The sequence below is a fragment of the Bos indicus genome, chromosome 25 (assembly GCF_029378745.1).
Source record: "Bos indicus isolate NIAB-ARS_2022 breed Sahiwal x Tharparkar chromosome 25, NIAB-ARS_B.indTharparkar_mat_pri_1.0, whole genome shotgun sequence".
Classification (NCBI taxonomy): domain Eukaryota; kingdom Metazoa; phylum Chordata; class Mammalia; order Artiodactyla; family Bovidae; genus Bos; species Bos indicus.
In genome coordinates, this window is record NC_091784.1 from 20,758,541 (window position 1) to 20,781,044 (window position 22,504).

General features: G+C 40.7%; 1 protein-coding gene across 1 annotated transcript in view; it reads left to right on the forward strand.

The window, feature by feature from the left end:
- Positions 1-209: 209 nt before the first annotated feature.
- The window catches only part of MOSMO (modulator of smoothened), an 82,222-nt gene continuing 59,927 nt past the window's right edge, over positions 210-22,504 (forward strand). Inside the window, exon 1 of the mRNA XM_019988217.2 lies at positions 210-345. Within this exon, the coding sequence (XP_019843776.1) occupies positions 240-345 (106 nt within the window). The 5' untranslated portion in view covers positions 210-239. The remainder of the gene's footprint in view (positions 346-22,504) is intronic.

The window sequence follows — 22,504 nt, forward strand, 5'->3', positions numbered from 1 at the left end:
CGCTTCCGGGTGAGGGGCGGGCGGGAGGAGCAGTTCCGGGGCGGGTGGCGGTTCCGGCTGTGCGGGCCGCGCCGCGGCTGCTAGTCCCGGGCGCGCGGAGGGCGCGAGCGGCGCGCGGGGGGCCCAGGGGAGCGAGGCGGCGGCGTGGGGTCTTCTGGCCCCGGCGGCGGCCCATGGGGCGGGAGGCGTGAGGCCGCGGCCTGCCCGGGGCTCGGGGGGTGGGGGGACGGGGCGGGGAGATGGATAAACTGACCATCATCTCAGGATGTCTCTTTCTGGCCGCCGATATCTTCGCCATCGCCAGCATCGCCAACCCGGACTGGATCAACACCGGGGAGTCCGCGGGTGAGCGAGCGGCAGGCGCGCGGGGCCGGGCGGGGGATTGGCTGAGGGCGAAGGGAGGGAAGGGGAGACCCGGCTCAGGAGAAGACGGAGCTGGAGGATGCGCGGCGGCGGCCAGCCTGAGAAGAAGGGGGCGGTGAGGCGACCCGGGCTGCCTGGCCGAGGGGCTGGCGAAGGGGACACGCGGGTCTCGAGCCGGACCCCCGGACGGAAGGGAACGGCACCACGGGCTGAGTGCGAAGTGGCCGAGGGGCGAGGAGATCTGGACCGGGCTGGTGGTCCTAGACCTGGGAGAGAGGGTGAAGGGAGACAGCCGCCAACCTGAGGGACAGCGGAGAGAGGAACGAGCGTCGTCCTGGATTAAAAAAAAAAAAGTCAAGGTGGGAGACAGGAGGAAACCGATTTGGAGGAAACTGAGGCGCCTGTGAAGGAATTAGAAACCAGGCGGTGAGACTGGGGCCCGGAGCGAGGCAGCCTGTGGGGTGTGAGGGTCCCCAGAGAGCTGACGGGCGACAAGAGGCCGAAAGGAGTCGGGGCCGACCGCTGACCCTTGTTCCCCCACCCTAAGAAGCGGCGTCCGGGATAGAGGTCCGGGCAGGACCGGGTTAATGGTGCCGCGAGAGCTGGTGGCGGTGGGGGCGCCGGATGAGAGCCTCAGACCCGCGCCCCTGCCCAGCCCCTGCCCACTTGGCAGTATTTGAGATGCATGTGGCTTCCGATTTTCCCTTTGAAGCCTCTGTGGTTATAATTTTGCTTTATTTTAGGCCCCGGAGCTGTAATAATCCTAATAATAAACTTCATTTTATGGAGCATCTTTCATTCCAGCGCATCACAAAACGCTTTCGAGATCCTAATAGTAGTTACAAAATTAAGTAACACATTAGAGTTGTAGGCAGCCCAGTAGCAAACAGTGCCTGCTGTAACACCACCGAACTGTGGGCAGCAGCGACGAGGTGGTGCCCTCAGGAAAGAGGAAAGCATCTTTCTGAAGGGTATCCCAGGTGAATGCCTTTGCAGGATTTTTCCTGGCTTGGGCCACCAACTACACCCCACACACACACATACACACACACACTCACTCACTCACACTCACCCAGACCTGTAAGACCAAAACTTTAATTAATGTAACAGCTGCCAGGAGAGCTGATGGGAGTAAAGGAATAAACTTCTTTTCTAACTGCTTGTTCAGTGCAGGTGAAGGGAATAATGAGAGTTGGGACTGTCAGACTCCCTCCATGAATATTTTGTTGTAAGAATGTATCACTGTGCTGTCAGACTTCTTAAGTATTGCTTATGATTCTGTATTTATCCTGCAGTATTTTTAGCCCTTAAAAAAAGCCGTGGCTGGGACATTTGTTGCTTCCTCCTCCTTTCTCTCCCCCATCTAGACCTAGTAACACAAAATCATGCTGTCAGATTTACTGGTTATTAAAATAACACTCTAAGAATTTCTGCTCCTTTTCTTGCCTATAGAGTCATAGCACAGCTCTTAAGTGTAAAATATGTATGATTATTATGTGACCCTGTAGCAGTGTTAGCTATTGCTACAGTGGTAATGTTGCAATTTATAAATGTATCAAATGAACACTTTGTGCACCTTAAACATACACAATCTTATATGTTAATTATATGTGTTTTTTTAAACTGTAAAGCATATAAAGAAAATATCAGAATGATTTCAAATTTGGTGAAACTGCAGGCTTTGTTTCTGAAAATGTTAGTAATGTCAGTGTTACTAGTTGTGTGTGTGACATCCAGTTCCTGACTTGTTTTTAATCTGATTATGTGTGCAGTGACTCCTTTTGTAAAGAAGTTTCAAGTGGAATCCCAGTGTATAAAATAGACTGAATGTCCATGGGAAGGAAACAGCTTAGAGAGGGAGGAGAGAGAGAGAAGTGATCTCATAACTTTCCCGAGAAGATGTTATACTCTATTATATTTGAAAGAAAACAAGAATAAGATGCATACAACTCATTTAAATTAGGCAAAGTCATCAGCTGTGAGTTGCCTTGGAGATGGGAGGGACAGAAGTCCCAAGGTTTGAAAGAAGTAGAAAATGTTTGAAATAATAGTTGTGAGAGACAGCTGGAGACAGTAGGATTATCTAGCAGCGTGGAGACGTCATTGAAGTCAGTGGTCATGAACGTAAGTGTGATAACCGACCTGTGCTTTGTTGACCCTCTGGTGCTCAGCTACTCTGGCACCAGGGTATGAAGAAAGCCAGTGGACAGCTTCGTTCAGAGTTGTGGTTTGCCAGATGCATGCAACAGAATGACAGGCACAAAAGTGTTTAGGGCATCGGTCAAAATATTGTAATGATAGCTCATTAAATCTCAGCTGGATAAGGAGAAAAAGTGAAAAAGAAAGCTGTTATATCTATTTTAGTCATTGAATACCAGATGGCATACGGTCAGTGGAATAGTTGACTTAGACCCATAGAGTTGAGGAGTCACTGAGAGTTATTGATACAGCAGAGTGGAAGGGCAGGGGATTGGGGGCACAAGGTCCAGACTGTGACACTGGTGCTGTGTGGCTGAAGTGGGGGTGGAGGAGGTTAATTTTTTTTTCCCCTATCAGTTTCGCTTGCCATCTCAAGATACCTTTCAGTTAAATATTCTGTTTAGCAAGAGGAATAAGAGGAGATAGTAAGAACACTGGAGATTTTTTCAAAATCATATCTACCCGGTATTTCTTTCTTTTTTTTCATTTTTCTTTCTCCTTTTTTTTTCTGGCCGTGCCTTATGGAATTTTCATTTCCCAGTTAGAGACTGAACCAGGGCCCTTGGCAGTGAGAGCATGGAACCCTAACCACTGGATCACCAGGGAATTCCCTAACCTGTATTTCTTAAGGTTAAAATATGTCAGACAGTGAGCTCCCCAAAATTTAAAATGAATGAAGTGGTATGTTTCTTTGTTCACTCTTGTGCCTTTGCTTTGTGGTAAGATGTACCTGAATCTTGCCTAGTGTTTGAGCTTGTATTGCTCACTGTACTTTTTACCTGAACAAACAGATCTAGTCTTGAGTTAAAAAAAAAAAAAAAAAATCAGTGCAGAGTTACACTTTCCAAATCAATGAAACATTTACAGGAAGTTCAGTTAAGATTTCAGAGGTGGCAGGACTGGCTTTATGCTAAGATCTGCAAAAAAGTGACTTTACCTGGCAGCAAAAAGTTAATATGTTGTTGATTCCCTTTGGTGCATTAAACATCATACTAAAAGTCTTGATTGTGATGTTTTTACTGCAGCTTTTTAAATGAACAAAGTCTATTTTGAAAATAGAACTCCTGGAGCTGAAAAGTTCCTCAGAATGTAGTTTGAAAACCACTGCAGTAAACTAGAACGGGGAAGTTTAGGATTCAAATCCAAACCTTACCTCTTAGTAGCTCTGTTACTTTGGTTAACTTACCTGGCCTTTCTCTATAAAGTTCCCCTTCTGTAAAAATAGAGATAACATCTCAGTGAGTTATTGTAATGATTGAGTTAATCCATGTAAAACATTTAGAACAGTGCCTGATACATGGTAAGTGCTCAGTAAAAGTTAGATATCGTTGTATTGCTGTTTGAGTTTATAACAGGTGTCAGAATCCCAGTTTTGAAACTGAAGCTCAGAACTTATTACTGAGAACTGACACAATTTCTTTATTAGATGCTTGGAAGTGAGAAAACATCAAGGCTTAGCACAAGTCTAATAAATTTGTCTTCCCTCTTAGCTTTGGACTCCACCATCACTGTTTCTCCTCTTTTAGTCTCTCATCTCCAACTTCTAGTCTCTGTACTCCTCAGCTTCTACTTGAACTACCACAAAAGGAAATGAAATATTCCAAAACAAAAAGCTGAGTAAAATAACTTCTTTAAATCCCAAGTAATAAACTGTATTACTATGAGATTATGAGCCACGTTTCATGCTGGAAGTTTGGAAGTTTGTTTTTTTTTTAATTTACCATTTTTTAAGACTTTTTTTTTTGGCTGCACTGGTTCTTCGTTGCTGCACATGGGCTTTCTCTAGTTGCAGTGAGCAGAGGCTCCTCTTTGGCTCAATACTCTTCTTGTGGTGTGTGGGCTGCTCATTGGGGTGGCTTGTCTTGTTGCAGAGCCTGGGATCTAGAGCATGTGGGCTTTTAGTAGTTGTGGCTTACAGGCTTGGTTGCCCCACAGCATGTAGAATCTTGGAGCAAGAATCGAACCCATGTCCCCTGCATTGGCATGCTCAATCTTGTCTGACTCTGCAACCCCATGGACTCTAGCATGCCAGGCTCCTCTTGTCCATGGGATTTTCTTGGCAAGAATACTGGAGTGGTTGCTATTTCCTCCAGGGGATCTTCCCAACCTAGGGATTGAACCAGTGTCTCCTGCATTGGCAGACAGATTCTTTACCACTGAGCCACCTGGGAAGTCCTATACTGGCAGTTTTTTATTTGTTTTTATAGTATTGGCCCAAATACAGAGAAACTATATTCCTTTAATTTTCATCTGCGTGTGATAGCATTTCCTGAATTTGTTCTAATAGCTTGTGGATGGTGCACAAACTTTTAAACATATGATGACTGCCACCCCCCCTTTTTTTTTGGCTGTGCCATAAGCTGACTGGCTTGCAGGACCTTAGTTCCCCAACCAGAGATTGAACCCAGGCCATGGCAGTGAAAACCCCAATTCCTAACCACTGGACCACGAATAAACTCTAAAGATACAGTGTAACAGAAATGGATATCGTTTATACGGGGAATATACGTGGGGGGATACTTTAGTAAGGACCCTTAGGAGTTTCTATTAATGTAATAAAAAGTATTAAATGATAGTAAATATAATGGCAGAATTACATTAATTCTGCTATACTAGGGTCAAATTTCTACTGGTTACTGGAACTCAGTATCAAGACAATATTTTATGTAGCACTTTATAGTTTTTGAAGCACTTTGACATCTATCACCTGATTTGATTCCCTAAGGTTCATTATATTTAGCCAATGTTAAATAGTCATTTCTACATTTTCCCCCATGAGTCGGTGTGTTGCGCATGAGATTTGAGTTTCCAGGTTGCAAAGTCTCCCTTCAAGAACACTACCTATGTGGGAATTTGTGCACGCATCAGTGGCTAAAATTTTTGCCAGAATACAGAAGAGGTAAAGGAGATTTGGGTTTCAGTATTAAAGGGATGTCCTGCACTTTGTACAAATACCTTAACCTCACAGTTACTGTTTTCTCATCCCTCAAGAGACTAATTTTTAGTGAAAAAAAATTTTTTTTAACCAGATCAACAAACAAAGCTGCTCCTGATAAATGTAAGTGATCTAGAGATCCTTTTACTGAGGCATCATTCCTTTCCGGCACAGATTTCAGTGACCATTTAGGATTGTGCATGCTCAGTCGCTTCAGTCGTGCCCGACTCTTTGTAACTATGGACTGTAGCCTGCCAGGCTCCTTTGTCCATGGGATTCTCCAGGCAGGAATTCTGGAGTGGGTTGCCATGCCCTCCTTCAGGGGATCTTCCTGACCCAGGGATCAACCTTGTGTTTCCTGCATTGTAGGCAGATTTTTTACTGCTGAGCCACTGGGGAAGCCCGACCATTGAGGATTATTACCATCCTGTATCATCCTAGATGGGTTTACTTAGTGTTCTTTATGAAAATTTCCAAGTGTTTCCCAGGAGTCTTCTAGCACATGAAGGAACTTGAACCTCTTCCTTCTATCTAAGCAAAATTTTTCTCTCTAGAATTAGTTCTCTTATTCAGACTGTAGTCTGTCATAGTGTATACTGCTACTGCTGCTGCTAAGTCACTTTAGTCGTGTCCGTCTCTGTGCGACCCCATAGACGGCAGCCCACCAGGCTCCCCCGTCCCTGGGATTCTCCAGGCAAGAACACTGGAGTGGGCTGCCATTTCCTTCTCCAATGCATGAAAGTGAAAAGTGAAAGTGAAGTCGCTCAGTCGCGTCCGACTCCCAGCGACCCCACGGACTGCAGCCCACCAGGCTCCTCCGTCCATAGGATTTTCCAGGCAAGAGTACTGGAGTGGGGTGCCATTGCCTTCTCCGGTCATAGTGTATTTATTCCTGAAAATATCTTCACTCTTGTTCTTTTTAAAATTAGATTGGATGTGAGAGTTTTTAAGGAGTCTCGTTATCATCCTCTTCCCTATTTATATTGTGAACTAATTGAGAAAAAAATAGTAAGATAATTAGGAGCCAAAATATTATTTAATATTGATAAAGAGGATATTGGAGAATGTGACTTATCCTTGGACAAGTAACTTCCTCTTGAAAGTGAAAGTTGTTCAGTCGTGTCCGACTCTTTGCGACCCCATGGACTGTCCATGGAATTCTCTAGGCCAGAATACTGGAGTGGGTAGCCTTTCCCTTCTCCAGCTTCCTCTTACTGGGCCTCAAAATTGAACAGACTTAATTGTCCAATCCCAGGCAGGATTGGGGGACCTGCTCTGTAGGACTTCCAGTGGGAAAGAACGAAAGAGATGAGTGCTCCCTTTAGGCAACTTGCTCCTAAGGGCAAAAAGTTGGACCACTTATGCCCAGTTTTTTATCTTAAACTGCCAGTCAAATAAAATCTTTCCTCCTGACCTGAGAAAGATTGAGTGAGGGGACACAGATAAACTTAGATGTTCTTAACAGCCGTACCTCTACCCCATCCCTCATGGATAAAAAACATCAGAAGTGGGAAGAAAGCCTTAGCTGGTTGAAACCTAGGAGATAGCTAGCCTTTTGCAAGGAAGAATTTTCTTTTTTCTCAAGTATGAAGACTGGCAGATGATTGAGAAAGATGAGGAAGGGTTTCATTTCCCATTCTGTTACCACTGCTCTCTCCACAGAAAATCCTGGTAAACCTCAGATAGGACACTGTGGGCTTGACCTCTGTCGCATAAGAGTTCAAGATCTTCAGGTAAATCCTAGCCTATAAGTTGGTAGCCTCTGGTTTAAAACATTAAAATTAACGCTTCCGAAGCACATCTGTTATTAAATAGTAGAAAGTTATTAAATGATAAGCCCTTTTCCTGACCTGTGACAACTTCAGTAAGCAGAGTTGGTTTGGTGCGAAGGAGCTTTGTAACCTCATTTGTTAAACCAAACTATCTAGAACTGTGTCGTGTTAATCATTTTGGACGTGACTTGTAGAGAAGGACAAAACTGGCTTACCTCAGAGAGCAAAAATCTTGAGATTGTGCTCTTTTTAACTTAAAAAGCATTAACAAAACTTCTTCAATGGCCTTTTGAGTCTTTTTCCAGTAAATTTCTTTTTTAAAACAGCCTTTTTGAGACATCATTTCATTAACTGTAAGATGCGCCTATTTAAAGTGTACAGTGAAGTGGTTTGTATAACCATAAAGTTGTGCCACAGTCAATTTAAGAGCGTTCTCAGTACTCCAGAAAGAAACCCCAGATCCCTTCGCCATCACCTGCCAACTTCCTGGTTCTTAGGCACACTGCTTTCTGTCTTTGTAGATTTGCTTATTCTAGGTATTTCATATAAATGGAACCATGCAGTCTTTTGTGATTGGCTTATTTCACCTAACATAATGTTTTCAATGTTCATCCATATTATAGCAAATATCAGTAGTTCATTTCCTCTTACTGCCAAATTGTGTGGTGTATCCCCATTTATCTATCCATTCATCAGTTGATGGATATTGGGGCCAGTAAATTTTTTGCCTTCCAAGAATACCACTTCTTCATAATGGTAAAGTGGTATAAAATTTTTTCCTTGATTTTTTAAAAAAGTAACATCATCAGTATTATTTATTATTTATTTATTATTCTTATTTCAAATAAGAACTTTGAATAAAAATTCAAAGACCAGTCTTTTTACAGTGTTCACAGGTCATACTTGAAGCTTGAAATAATTTATAATACTGTGAATTTCACAGCATAGTCCAGATTTTCCAATTTGAGATGAGATTTCCTGAACAAAGCATTTATATATATTTTTTACAACCTTAGTTCCAAAAAGCCCCTCTTTTTACTATTATCAACAGAGATATAGGCACTTCAGGATAAAGGATATAAACTAGTTGACCTAAAAGATTTGGTGAAGGGAAATTTGGGACCAAGAACATAGACAGAAGTCATGAGAGAGTAGAAAAATCTAAGAGGAAGGAAATTCTGAAAAAGGTATTACAGAGTGATGACAGCCGTTGCATTTATTAGACTGACCAGACTTGTTGAGTTCTTCCTCACTTGGCTGCCAGAACCCCTTTCAAAGCTGGCATGTAGGAGTAATATACATCAGTCCTCCACTGTTCAGCTTAGTATAAACCTAAAATAGTTCTGTTGTTAACCCCTTTCCTCATAAATGTTGAGTTTGTATTGGAGTTGTAGTGTAGTAAAATAGTCCCATGAGATTTGAGTCAGACATATCTATATTCGGTTTTTTTATTCCCTTTTTATGAATTTTATGATTTGGGGCATGTAATTTGATTTCTCAGCTATAAAATTGGAAATAATATATTTATCTCAAAGGATGGTTGTGAGAAAATAAAATATGGCATATGAAGAATTAGCACATGGCCTAATATATAGCAAACGCTCAAATGTTAGTCATTGTTATATGAAAGGTCAAAACATTCTAATTTTAAAATGTTTCCCTTTTGTATTATCTGTTTTATTTATTTACCTGTGTCCTGCCTTGTTCTAAAAAGAGATTTAAGGCAATAGTGTGTCTGTGGTGAGTATTTCTGAAATCCAGCTTGGGGAAGGGAGCTTTCCAGGAATACAGACTGTGAAATCAGTTGTAGTGGTGATGTGAACTTCATGGGATATATGTAAGTACCAAAACCAAGGAATGCATGAGTTTATATGTTTCTGGAACAGACTAAAGAGGTTTTCTAAGTGAAAGACAGCCTACCGTAGTGGAAAGAGCACACAGGTTTTGGGTTAGATCAACATGTAGTCAGATCCCAGTCCCACAGTTTGCTAGCCATGTAATTGATCTTAGACAAGTTGTAGTTGATGATTTTTTATTAATCAAAATTATATCATTCAGATATGGTTAATACCTCTTGTAGAACTTCCAATTGCTGCACAGGTTCAGACCCCAACTTTCTGTTCTATATATTAAAGATTGACTGGTTCGCTGAGTGAACAACAAATATGTTAAAGAGTAGTATCTGCAGCGAATTATGAAAATCATATATTTCCCAAATTATTTTTAAAGGACCATAGTGATTTGTAAAGCTTTCAGTTAGAGTATAGTCAATTAGTCTCACCTCAAAGGCTGAAAATAAGTTTGAGATATATGAGATAGTTGTTTCTTGATAGAAACCTGGCAAATAGTACAACTGAAAATTCTTCAGTTTTCATTTATGAAATAAAATTTCTTGTAGTTGTCATTAGCTTCTTCAATGTACCTGAGAGTTTATGAATTTTTCCATACCCCATTTCAGTGCATACTTAAGCAGTGGGCCATATTACATAATCTTAAGGGGAAATTTAGACATGTAATAAAGTATTGCTGTTCATGAAATTATTGAGTTATAAATAGCTTAATCATGCAACTTGAATGGATAATTGTTTACATAGTGACCTTGTTTTATATCCTCTGAATAACCCAAGAAATTAGGTTGTACAGTGACAGCAGTGGTAATATATAGGTGTAAATCTCATATCTACAACTTTACTTATTTATGATTATTTATATAAACATAACATTCATATTTTTTTGGTTGTCAGAATGTTTTATTGTTAAGCTCTGAAGTTACACATGTTTTTCCAGGTGCTTTTTAGAATTCTTTGCCCAGCTAGCAAATAGCTGCTGATAAGTTTGATGCTTAAAAAGCATGCTCTACTTGGTAACAATAGATTATGGGTAGTGGTAACATTATTTTATTTTTTATTGACTGTAGACTAATGAAAGGGTAATATTTAGCAAAGTTACTGTTGGAATAGCTAACTAACACAACATTGTTGAAATAGAGAGGTTAGCTAAGAGCATGAAGGAACCTAAGGATCCTTGAAAATCAAGGTGAAAAAGTGTTAGTTGCTCAGTTGAGTCTGACTCTTTGTGACCCCATGGACTGTAGTCCACCAACTTCTCTATCCATAGAATTCTCCAAGCAAGAATACTGGAGTGTATAGCCACTCCCTCTAGGGGATCTTCCCAACCCAGGGGTCGAACTTGGGTCTTCTGCATTGCACACAGATTCTTTACAGTCCAAGCCACCAGGGAAGCCCAATATTTAGCAAACGTATTGTTGAAATAGTAGAGAGGTTAAATAAGAGAATGAGGGAACCTAAGGATCCTTGAAAATCTCAAGTACCTAAAACTAAGTATTTGGGTCAAAATCACTTTTCAATAACATACCTCTCTAAAATTTATTATGTATTCTCTTATTTCCTGTAAGTCACAGCTAAATTGAATATGCTTACTGGAAATGCCATGGGCAAGTAGAATGAAATAGTCCTTTGGGATTTATTGCTTTAGAGTTGACAAAGAAGCATAAAGATTTGGGTGTTGCTATCAATGATACTTACATGTATTTATGAGTATGTATAAACCAGAATGTATAGTTTACTTACATTTCAGTTTATGACTTCAGTTTTGAAGCAAACTGACAGTTCTTTGAATTGCTTTTTTTTTCTTTTTAATTGAGATGAAAAGACTGCACTTTTTGTGTGTCTCTTTTTACTAGCTTTGCTATAAATAAAAGGTCACATTTGGTATTTTGACACTTGCTGTTGTGTATATTGAGCAAAAAGGCAGCTGTTGACTTTTAATATAGATCTGTTCAACAGAGACCGTATACTGCTATCATTAGAGATTAAAAAAAGTAAAGAAAATGCAGTTGGTTGGGTCAAGTAAGAAAATGGGAGAGGGGAATTTCATTGGGTCTCCCCATTTGTGGTATATTCACAATAAGTTATATGGAACATTATTGGGTCTACTTTCAGCTATAATACAGAAATTTTTTTCAAAAATAGGACATGTTCAAAGTAAGGCAAAGATCTCCAAGGCCATTTCATTTATGACCATTTCACTTATAAATTACCATCCATTTTAAGAAATCTTTCATTTACCGTGAGTATTCCTTAAATCTTCACATAGATATTCCCTATACCACTGTACTTTATTACAGACAGTCTCACAATAAATGCTTATTAAGATACGTGTGGTCTGTAAGGAACTGTACTAAATATTCTGAGGGATTTCTTTTAAGCAAATGAAAAAGTATTTTATCTTTGGGAAACCTGTAAAGTGTTTGGGAAGACTCATTTCAGTTCATTTCTATACATCGCTGCTAAATTTATCTTTCTAAAGGATAGGATGGTAATATTAAATAGTTGCAAATACTTATAAGTACTTGCTTTATGACAGCTACTTTTCTAGACACTTTTTACATGTGTGAACCAATTTAATCCTCACAACATCCCTAAGCGCTGCTATTAGCCCCACAGAGATACAAAGAAATTAAGTAACTTGCCCAGGGTCACACAGCTGCTAAGTGGAAAAGCTGAGATTTGGATCTAGCTCCAGAGTCCTGGCTTTTAACCACTGCATATATTTGGACCAGAAACCTTCAGTGACCCTTCATCTACCATAGCACAGAAGGCCCTTAATGATCTTCACAACATGCCTCCGGCTTATCTTTCCAACTTTTGATCCTACTTTTTGCCTACATGGATCTACATTCCAGCCCCTCTGTATTACTTTCTGTTTCCTAAATATAATCTGTCATCTCTTTATTCATCTCTGAATCTTTGTCTGTTGTCAGTGTGATGCTCTCACACTTAGCAGTTCCTGTCCGTTCAGTGTCCTGCCCATCTTCCAAGCATATGTCAACTGCTGTCTTCATAAAAATCTTTTTTGATCCCCTACCTCACATGATTTTTCCCTCTTGTGTGTTTTTCATGGTAGCATATCTGTATTATGGTTATTTGTATGTTACTTTCCCTGCTTTCTAGTGTAGATTTTTAAAGTTCTATAAGAATAGGGCTTCCTCCACGGCTCAGTGGTAAAGAATCCACCCGCCATTGCCAGAGACACAGATTCGTTCCCTGGTCTGGGAACATCCCACATGTCATGGAGCGACTAAGCCCACACACCACAACTACTGAGTGTGTACTTTATACTGAGCCACAACTACTGAGCCCACGTGCCACAAGTACTGAAGCCTGCACACTCTAGAGCCTGTGCTCCACAATGAGATGCCTTCACACCGCAACTAAAGAGTAGCCCCCACTCTCCACAACTCGAGAAAAGCCCACGCAGCATCGAAGACCCAGCACAGACAAAAATAAATAATTTTTTTTTAATTTTATATATAAAAAAAGAACAGGGCATAAAATTTATTGATCTCTATACCTTAGCACTTTCCATTTTGTGCTTGGCAGGAAAGAGGAAGTGTTATGGTTGACACGAAGTCTTTAAACCTGGAGTAGGGAACAGAATTGGGAACTTTGGACAGTGAGCCGCTTTAAGGGCAGAAGTAATGATTTTGGTTTAGAGGTTGTATTTCAAGTGAGAGTAAAATATTGAAGCAGAAAGGGGCTAATCAGGAAAGAGGGATTTGGCATCCCTGGTTGTCATGTCTCATTTTCACAAATATGATATTTATATTTTAATGGCTTTCTTTCAATAGCTGTATGTCCACAAAATTCATAATTTTTTTACATGTCAGTTGGTTTTTGTTTTGGAAAGTAAGGTCCAGCTACTGTCTAGTTATTCCCAACTTTGAAAAGTATTTTAAGGTGAAAGTTAATTTGTAGGTTGATTAGTTGATTCTCTGGGTCAATACAGAAATTAGGTTACTAGGCTAGTCAGTAAGACCATGTCATGACTGAACTATTTACTTCTGTATAAAAAAATATAGTAGAAAGCAATACAGTTACATTACTAATAAAAAGCTTTTTAAAAGTTAAAAAGTAGAAATACCTTGTATCTCTGATCCTTTGTCAATTTGACTTTAAAACATGAGATTTCTTCTATGTGACAGAAGTGCTTCATTGAGATTCTTCTTAACATTTGTCAACAATATTCTGAGTCATTTTTTACTTACAAATCGCCCTGGCAGAGGAAGAAAAAGAAGACTTGCAGAAAATGTATGTTTAAGAGATTTCTTGAGATAGAATATCCAGAGATAGAATTAACTCAGTGGAGGTGAGGAAGATTTGTATGAGTGCATGAATGGATGTGTGATTTGTGTGGTGTGCGATGGTAGGAAGTAGACATGGGGAAGATAAGGAACTTGTAGTGGATGAATGATCTCTCCCTGGGAAAGCAAAGTGAAACAGAATAAGCTGGATCCAAGGTTCCTCATCCAACCCCCATGAGAGGGACTGTTAGTCCTGGCTAGTGTGGTTACTGTTTGTTGAAGGTCCCTATGAATGAATGGAATAAGGAGGAAAATAGTATTTTGTGTGTCAGTTGGGGTACAAATGGTACAAATTAAGTGTTTTTAACTTGAAGAGTATTTCTGTTGATACTTGGCTTCTAATTTAGGCTTTGCGCTGTAGATGTTTTGTTTGTGCTTGAAAAATTACCTGTATGCTTTTTCTTTATATTTTTCCCAACCAAAAAATAGTTCCATGCTCCTCTTTCACCATCCGTCTCTTGATTTAAAATAAAAGTGAGTATATATGATATCATATATTGAATTCTTGGGAAATTATTAATAAAGATGTTGTGAAAGGAATACAGGGGTGAAGCCAGAATTCAGTTCAAATTCTGGCTCTGCCACTTTTGAGCTATGTGGCTTTGGACTTCTTGCTTGACCTCTGAGTTTAGTTTCCTCATCTGTTTGTTGTTGTTCAGTTGCTCAGTTATGTCTGACTCTTTGTGACCCCTTGGACTGCAGCATCCTAGGCTTCCCTTTCCCTAAGTGTCCTCCAAAAGTTTGCTCAAACTCATGTCCATTGAGTCAATGATGCCATCCAACCATCCCATGCTCTGGGGCCTCCTTCTCTTCCTGTCCTCAATCTTTCTAGCATTAGAGTCTTTTCCAATGAGTCAGCTCTTTGCATCAGGCGGCCAAATTATTGGACTTTCAGTTCAGTCCTTCCAATGAATATTCAGGACTGATTTCCTGTAGGATTGCTGGTTAGATCTCCTTGCAGTCCAAGGGACCCTCAAGAGTCTTCTCCAACACCACAGTTCAAAAGCATCAATTCTTCAGCACTCAGCCTTCTTTATAGTCCAACTCTCACATCCATACATGATGTCTCTGCTCTTTAATATGCTGCTTAGGTTTGTCATAGTTTTTCTTTCAAGGAACAAGCATCTTTTAATTTCATGGGTGCAGTCACTGTCCACAGTGATTTTGGAGCAAGAAAATTAAGTCTGTCCCTGTTTGCATCGTTTCCCCTATGTGTTTGCCATGAAGTGATGGGACCAGATGCCATGATATTCCTTTTTTGAATGTTGAGTTTTAAGCTAACTTTTTCACTCTCCTCTTTCACCTTCATCAAGAGGCTCTTTAGTTCCTCTTTGCTTTCTGCCATAAAAGTAGTATCATCTGCATATCTGAAGTTATTGATATTCCTCCTGGCAGTCTTGATTCCACCTTATGCTTCATCCACTTGGCATTTTGCATGATGTACTGTGTATAAGTTAAATAAGGAGGGTGATAATAGCCTTGATGTACTCCTTTCCAAGTTTGGAACCAGTCTGTTGTTCCATGTCTATTTCTAACTGTTGCTTCTTGACCTGTATACAGGTTTCTCAGTAGGCAGGTAAGATATCTGGTATTCCCATCTCTTTAAGAATTTTCCACAGCTTGTTGTGACCCACACAGTTAAAGGCTTTACCATAGTCAATGAATTTTGAAATTCCCTTGCTGGCTTTTTTTTGATCTGATGGATGTTGGCAATTTGACCTCTGATTCCTCTGCCTTTTCTAAACCCAACTTGACAACCTGTAAGTTCTCAGTTGAGGCCTAGCTTGGAGGATTTTGAGCATGACCTTGCTAGCATGTGAAATGAGCGCTGTTGTGTGGTAGTTTGAACATTCTTTAGCATTGCTCTCCTTTGGGATTGAAATGAAAATTGACTTTTTCCAGTCCTATGGCCACTGGTGGGTTTTCCAAATTTATTGGCATATCTCAGGTATTTGACATATTGAGTGCAACACTTACACAGCATCATCTTTTAGGATTTAAAGTAGCTCAGCTGGAATTCCAACACCTCCACTAGCTTTGTTCATAGTAGTGCTTCCTAAGGCCCACTTGACTTCATATTCCAGGATGTCTGGCTATGGGCAAGTGATCACACCATCGTGGTTATGTGGGTCATTAAGGTCTTTTTTGTACGGTTCTTCTGTGTATTCATACCACCTGTTCTTAATATCTTCTGCTTCTTTTAGGTCTTAGTGTTTCTGTCATTTAATTGTGTCCACATTTGCATGAAATATTTCTTTGGTATCTCTCATTTTTTTGAAGAGATCTCTAATCTTCCCCATTGTATTGCTTTCCTCTATTTCTTTGCCATGAAGTGATGGGACCAGGTGCCGTGATCTTTTGTTTTCTGAATGTTGAGCTTTAAGCCAACTTTTTCATGCTCCTCTTTCACTTTCATCAAGAGGCTTTTTAGTTCTTCAGTTTCTGCCATAAGGATGGTATCATCTGCATATCTGAGGTTATTAATTTCTCCCGGCAATCTTGATTCCAGCTTGTGCTTCTTCCAGCCCAGCATTTCTCATGATGTACTCTGCATATAAGTTGAATAAGCACAGTGTCAATATATAGCCTTGACGTACTCCTTTTCCTATTTGGAACCAGTCTGTTGTTCATGTCCAGTTCTAACTATTCCTTCTTGACCTGCATACAGATTTCTCAAGAGGCAGATCAGGTGGTCTGGTATTCCCATCTCTTTCAGAATTTTCCACAGTTTATTGTGATCCACAGTCAAAGGCTTTGGCTTAATCAATAAAGCAGAAATAGATGTTTTTCTGGAACTCTCTTTGCATTTTCCATGATCCAGCGGATGTTGGCAATTTATTTGATCTCTGGTTCCTCTGCCTTTTCTAAAACCAGCTTGAACATCTGAAAGTTCATGGTTCACATACTGTTGAAGCCTGGCTTGGAGAATTTTGAGCATTACTAGCGTAGGAGAAGGCAATGGCACCCCACTCCAGTACTCTTGCCTGGAAAATCCTATGGACAGAGGAGCCTGGTAGGCTGCAGTCCATGGGGTCGCTAAAAGTCAGACACGATTGAGCGACTTCACTTCCACTTTTCACTTTCATGCAATGGAGAAGGAAATGGCAACCCACTCCAGTGTTCTTGCCTGGAGAATTCCAGGGACAGGGGAGCCTGGTGGGCTGCCGTCTATGGGGTCACACAGAGTCGGACATGACTGAAGTGATTTAGCAGCAGCAGCAGCAGCGTATGAGATGAGTGCAATTGTGGGGTAGTTTGAGCATTCTTTGGCATTGCCTTTCTTTGGAATTGGAATGAAAACTGACCTTTTCCACTCCTGTGGCCACTGCTGAGTTTTCCAAATTTGTTGGCATATTGAGTGCAGCACTTTCACAGCATCATCTTTCCGGATTTGAAATAGCTCAACTGGAATTCCATCACCTCCACTAGCTTTGTTCATAGTGATGCTTCCTAAGGCCCACTTGACTTCACATTCCAGGATGTCTGGCTCTAGATGAGTGATCACACCATCGTGATTATCTTGGTTGTGAAGATCTTTTTTATACAGTTCTTCTGTGTATTCTTGCCACCTCTTCTTAATGTCTTCTGCTTCTGTTAGGTCCATACCATTTTTGTCCTTTATTGAGCCCATCTTTGCATGAAATGTTCCCTTGGTAGCTCTAATTTTCTTGAAGAGATCTCTAGACTTTCCCATTCTATTGTTTTCAGTGGCAGACTTTATTTTTTGGGACTCCAAAATCACTGCAGATGGTGACTGCAGCCATGAAATTAAAAGACGTTTACTCCTTGGAAGAAAAGTATGACCCACCTAGACAGCATATTAAAAAGCAGAGACATGACTTTGCCAACAAAGATCATCAAAGCTATGATTTTTCCAGTAGTCATGTATACATGTGAGTTGGACTATAAAGAAAGCTGAGCACCAAAGAATTGATGCTACTGAACTGTGGTGTTGCAGAAGACTCTTGAGAGTCCTTTGGACTGCAAGGAGATCCAACCAGTCCATCCTAAAGGAAATTAGTCCTGAATATTCGTTGGAAGGACTGATGTTGAAGCTAAAACTCCAATACTTTGGCCACCTGATGCAAAGAGCTGACTCACTGGAAAAGACCCTGATGCTGGGAAAGATTGAGGGCAGTAGGAAAAGGGGACAACAGAGGTTGAGATGGTTGGATGGCATCACCAACTCAATGGGCATGAGTTTGAGTAAACCCTGGAAGTTGGTGATGGACAGGGAGGCCTGTCATGATGTAGTCCACAGGGTCGCAAAGAGTCAGACACGACTCAGCAACTGAACTGAACTCAACTGATATCTTTGCATTATTCTAAGACATCCTCAGACAACCATTTTGCCTTCTTACATTTCTTTTTCTTGGGGATGGTTTGGTCACAGCCTCCTGTACAGTGTTATGAACCTCTGACCATAGTTCTTCAGGCACTCTGTTTCTCAGATCTAATCCCTTGAATCTGTTTTTCATTTCCTCTGTATAATCATAAGGGATTTGATTTAGATCATGCCTAAATGGCCTAGTGGTTTTCCCTACTTTCGTCAATTTTAAGTCTGAATTTTGCAATAAGGAACTCATGATCTGAGCCACAGTCAGCTCCCGGTCTTGTTTTGCTGACTGTATAGAGCTTCTCCATCTTTGGCTGCACAGAATATAATCAATATATTCAATCAGTATAATCAGTCTGATTTTGGTATTGACCATTTGGTGATGTCCATGGGTAGAGTCATCTCTTTTGTTGTTGGAAGAGGGTTGCTGTGACCAGTGCATTATCTTGGCAAAACTTTGTTAGCCTTTGCCCTGCTTCATTTTATACTCCACGGCCAAACTTGCCTGTTATTCCAGGTATCTCTTCACTTCTTACTTTTGCATTTCAGTCCCCTGTGATGAAAAGGACATCTTATTTTGGTGTTAGTTCTAGAAGGTCTTGTGGATCTTCATAGAACCATTCAGCTTCATCTTCTTCAGCATTAGTGGTTGGGGTGTAGGCTTGGATTACTGTAATGTTGAATGATTTGCTTTGGAAATGAACTGAAATCATTCTGTCATTTTTGAGATTGCACCCCAAGTACTGCATTTTGGACTCTTTTCTTGATTATGAGAGATACTCCATTTCTTCTAAGGGATTCTTGCCCACAGTAGTAGACATAATAATCATCTGAGTTAAATTCGCTCATTCCTGTCCCTCCTCCCTGAGAGCATTGTCTTCTACAAACACAAAACCTGGAAATGGTTGAGGAAGATGGAACCTCCTAACCATTGTTTGGGGTGGAGTCGGTGTTCCGGAAGCATATTGGGTTGGGCCAGTTGGGAAGGGCCTCGTTGGACTTTTAGCTGCATTGTGCCTGCTAGGTGTCTGTCTGGGAATGGGAATAGCTGGGTAGAAGGCAGAGAAGGGGGCTTCCTTGGTAGCTCAGCTGGAAAAGAATCCACCTACAATGCAGGAGACCCCGGTGTGATTCCTTGGTCAGTAAGATCCTCTGGAGAGGATACCCACTCCAGTATTCTTGGGCTCCCCTGGTGGCTTAGATAGTAAAGCATCTGCCTGCAATGCACGAGACCTGGGTTCGATCCCTGGGTTGGGAAGATTCCCTGGAGGAGGGCATGGCAAGCCACTCCAGTATTCTTACCTGGAGAATCCCCATGGACAAAGGAGCCTGGCAGCTACAGTCCATGAGGTCACAAAGAGTCAGACACGACTGAGTGACTAAGCACAGCACAGCACATTTCTGTCCACTTAGTTCACTCATTACTAAAATATTAATGTTCACTCTTGCTATCTCCTATTTGACCACTTTCGATTTACCTTGATTCATGGACCGTTAGGTTTGTATGCAATTCCAGGTTTCTATGCAATATTGTTCTGACAGCATTGGACTTTACTTTCACCACCAGACACATCCACAGCTGGGCGTCCATTCCTCTTTGGCTCAGCGTCTTTATTCTTTCTGGAGCTATTTCTCTGCTTTTCTCCAGTAGCATATTGGACACCTGCCAGTCTGGGGGGTTCATCTTTCAGTGTCTTCACTTTTTTTTTTTTTAATAAACATCAAACACCTACCATCCATTTTTATCAAGTTTAAGATAACATGGATTTTAAATATTCTTATTTTCTGTATCTCTAAGAAAGAAAAAAGAAAGTGAAGTCGCTCAGTCGTGTCCGACTCTTTGCGACCCCATGGACTGTAGCCTACCAGGCTCCTCTGTCCATGGGATTTTCCAGGCAAGAATACTGGAGTGGGTTGCCATTTCCTTCTCCAAGTGTCTTCGCTTTTTGCCTTTTTATACTGTTCATCTGTAAATGGGGATAATACCTATTACCTTGCAAAGTGGCTGGACAGATCAATACACCTGGACCACCTGCCACACCTATGTGCAGGCACCTATGATAGGTGGCTGTTGTTGTTAAAGAACTAAACGGGTTAATCTCTTATCACATCACAATGCATAATATAATGTTGAGATTGGCTATTTACCCCTCATATAGTCACCAAAAGCAATCTGATTTTTTTTTTTTTCCAACTCGGATATATCACTGTGTTAGACCTGGTTGCCCATATCATTTTTACCATACATGCCTGATACTTAACCTGGATTGCTGTCTTCTTCCTTCCAGTTTAGTGCACTAAGAGAAAAAAAATACCAGGCAGCCTATTTATTGTGTATTTATGTATTTGCTTTTGGCTGCCCTGGGTCTTCATTGCTGCACGCAAGCTTCTGCTAGTGGCGGTTAGCGGAGGCCACTCTTGGTTGCAGTGTGCAGGCTTCTCCTTGCAGTGACTTCTGCTGTTACAGTGCCTGGTTCTAGGGTAGCCAGGTTCAGTAGTTGTGGCACACAGGCTTCGCTGCTCCTCAGCATGTGGAATCTTTCCAGACCAGGGACAAACCCATGCCCCCTGAATTGGCAGGTGGATTCTTAACCACTGGACAACCAGGGAAGTCTCAGGTAGCCTATTTAAATGCTTATATACAAGTTCTGTTCTGCATATTAAAAGTAACATGTATTTGGGGATTCTCTAGTAATGATGACAGAATATACTAAACCATATTTCTGTCAGCCTTTTTACTGTAATGTTTGCTAAGTGCGCTATGGATGTAGTTTGTGGCCCAAGAATAGATTTTCCCCTAACCAGCCAACTGTATAAGCCATGACCTTGACCTCCTTAGTTGAAGTCAGTAACCAAGTATAAAGTGTTCTAAAAGTAAAGGATGATTGATAATCACAGGTAACCTATAATTTGTTATAGTCCTCTTCGTTTGCTTATTATTAGACATAAAATGAGAAACTCTGTATTTTCCTATCTGTAGATAAAATAATTATATTGAGAGTTTAAATTTTTAAAATCATTAATTGAATCACTGAAAAACCCATAGCAATGAATCTTCTTTAAATAACAGATGTATGTAGGCATGTAAGATCACCTTTAGGACTCCCACTTTCACAAAATTTAGTGGGTTAGGATCAGAAAACAAACCCTTATGTTGAAGTGTTGCTGGTATAGGACTAACTCCCAGAGCTTTCTTTCGGGAGTATTTGCCTACTAACCATCCAGCAGGTAGTTATCATCCATTAACCATTTAGACTCACACTAGTAGCCAGTAAGATGCTTGCTTTAAGTGCACCACCTTGTATTTAAGATTTTATTTTTTTGACTTTCAAGTTTTATTTTTTCAATTGGAGTATAGTTGATTTTCAGTGTCATGTTAGTTTCCGCTTACAGCAAAGTGAATCAGTTATGCGTACACATATATCCACTCTTCTTATAGGTTCTTTACCCATATAGGTCATTACAGAGTATTGAGTAGAGTTCCCTGTGCTATACAGTAGGTCCTTATTATGTATCTATTTTATCTCTAGTAGTGTATACATGTCAATTCCAATCTCCCAATTGATCCCTCACCACTTAAGATTTTAATTAATGTTATTGTGAATATCTTCAGAGTTATCAGGGAGGTTGGTACATTTTGGTTTTTCCTGCTGTGCTGTTTCTTTTTTTATTTTTGTCTCTGTTAAGTTGTTGGCCAGTGCTTTTGTTCTCTTTGTTAGCCTAGAGTTAATGAAAATACTTAAATACTTTTCCCATAAATACTTAAATACTTTATCCCTTATATATCGCCTCCTTTTGCCATCTGCCCTCCCTCTTTAGGAGCTTGTGGCAAATCCCCAACTTGACCATTCAGGCAGTTCACATCCAGTTGAAAAAGTCCGGGTTGCAAGTGTCATCAGCCGTCCCAAATGGTGCAGTTCCCTGTGACTTTTCTTGTATCTCCTTAGGTGTACAACCAAAGACCTCTAATGTGGTTAAGGGCTCCGATTTTCTGATTTGGGGTGTTGTTTTTTTTTGGGGGGGGAGAATCCACCCACTTCTTTGAAGAACAGGACTGTCTTTTGACTGTATGATTATAAACTACAGAAGCACTTGCTCCTTTTTTGTGAACATATTCTCTTCTGCATTCCAGAAATTCTTTAACGATTCTGCTCTGTTATTGACATTTTCCCATGCTGTTATAGAATTTTTCTAAATGTAAATTGCTTGGGTCATTTCATTGAGATTTGGAAAAGGAAGAAGGGCAAACTGACTCACTTTATCCCCCAAGTGAAGGTGTTAGTTAGTCGCTAAGTGGTGTCCAGCTGTTTTGTGACCCCATGGACTATAGCTTGTCAGGCTCCTCTATCCATGGAATTCTCCAGACAAGAATACTGGAGTGGGTAGCCATGCCCTCCTCCAGGGGATTGTCCCAACCCAAGGATCAAACCCAGGTCTCCTGAATTGCAGGCAGATTCTTTACTAAGAAGCCCAAAGGTGTGTAACAAATGCTAACTGAATGCGAGAAATCAAAAGAGATTTAGTCCATATTAATTTATTGTCTTTTAAATTTTTATTAATACTCGGAAAAGTTGTAATATAGTAATTTTCCTAAGTCACACTTTTTTTTTTTTTTTTTTAAGGTAAGCTAGGAAAGATTTGGCTTCCCTGGTGCCTCAGTGGTAAAGAATCTACCTGCCAAATGCAGGAATCGTGGGTTCCATCCCTGGGTTGGGACTAACTCCTGGAGAAGGAAA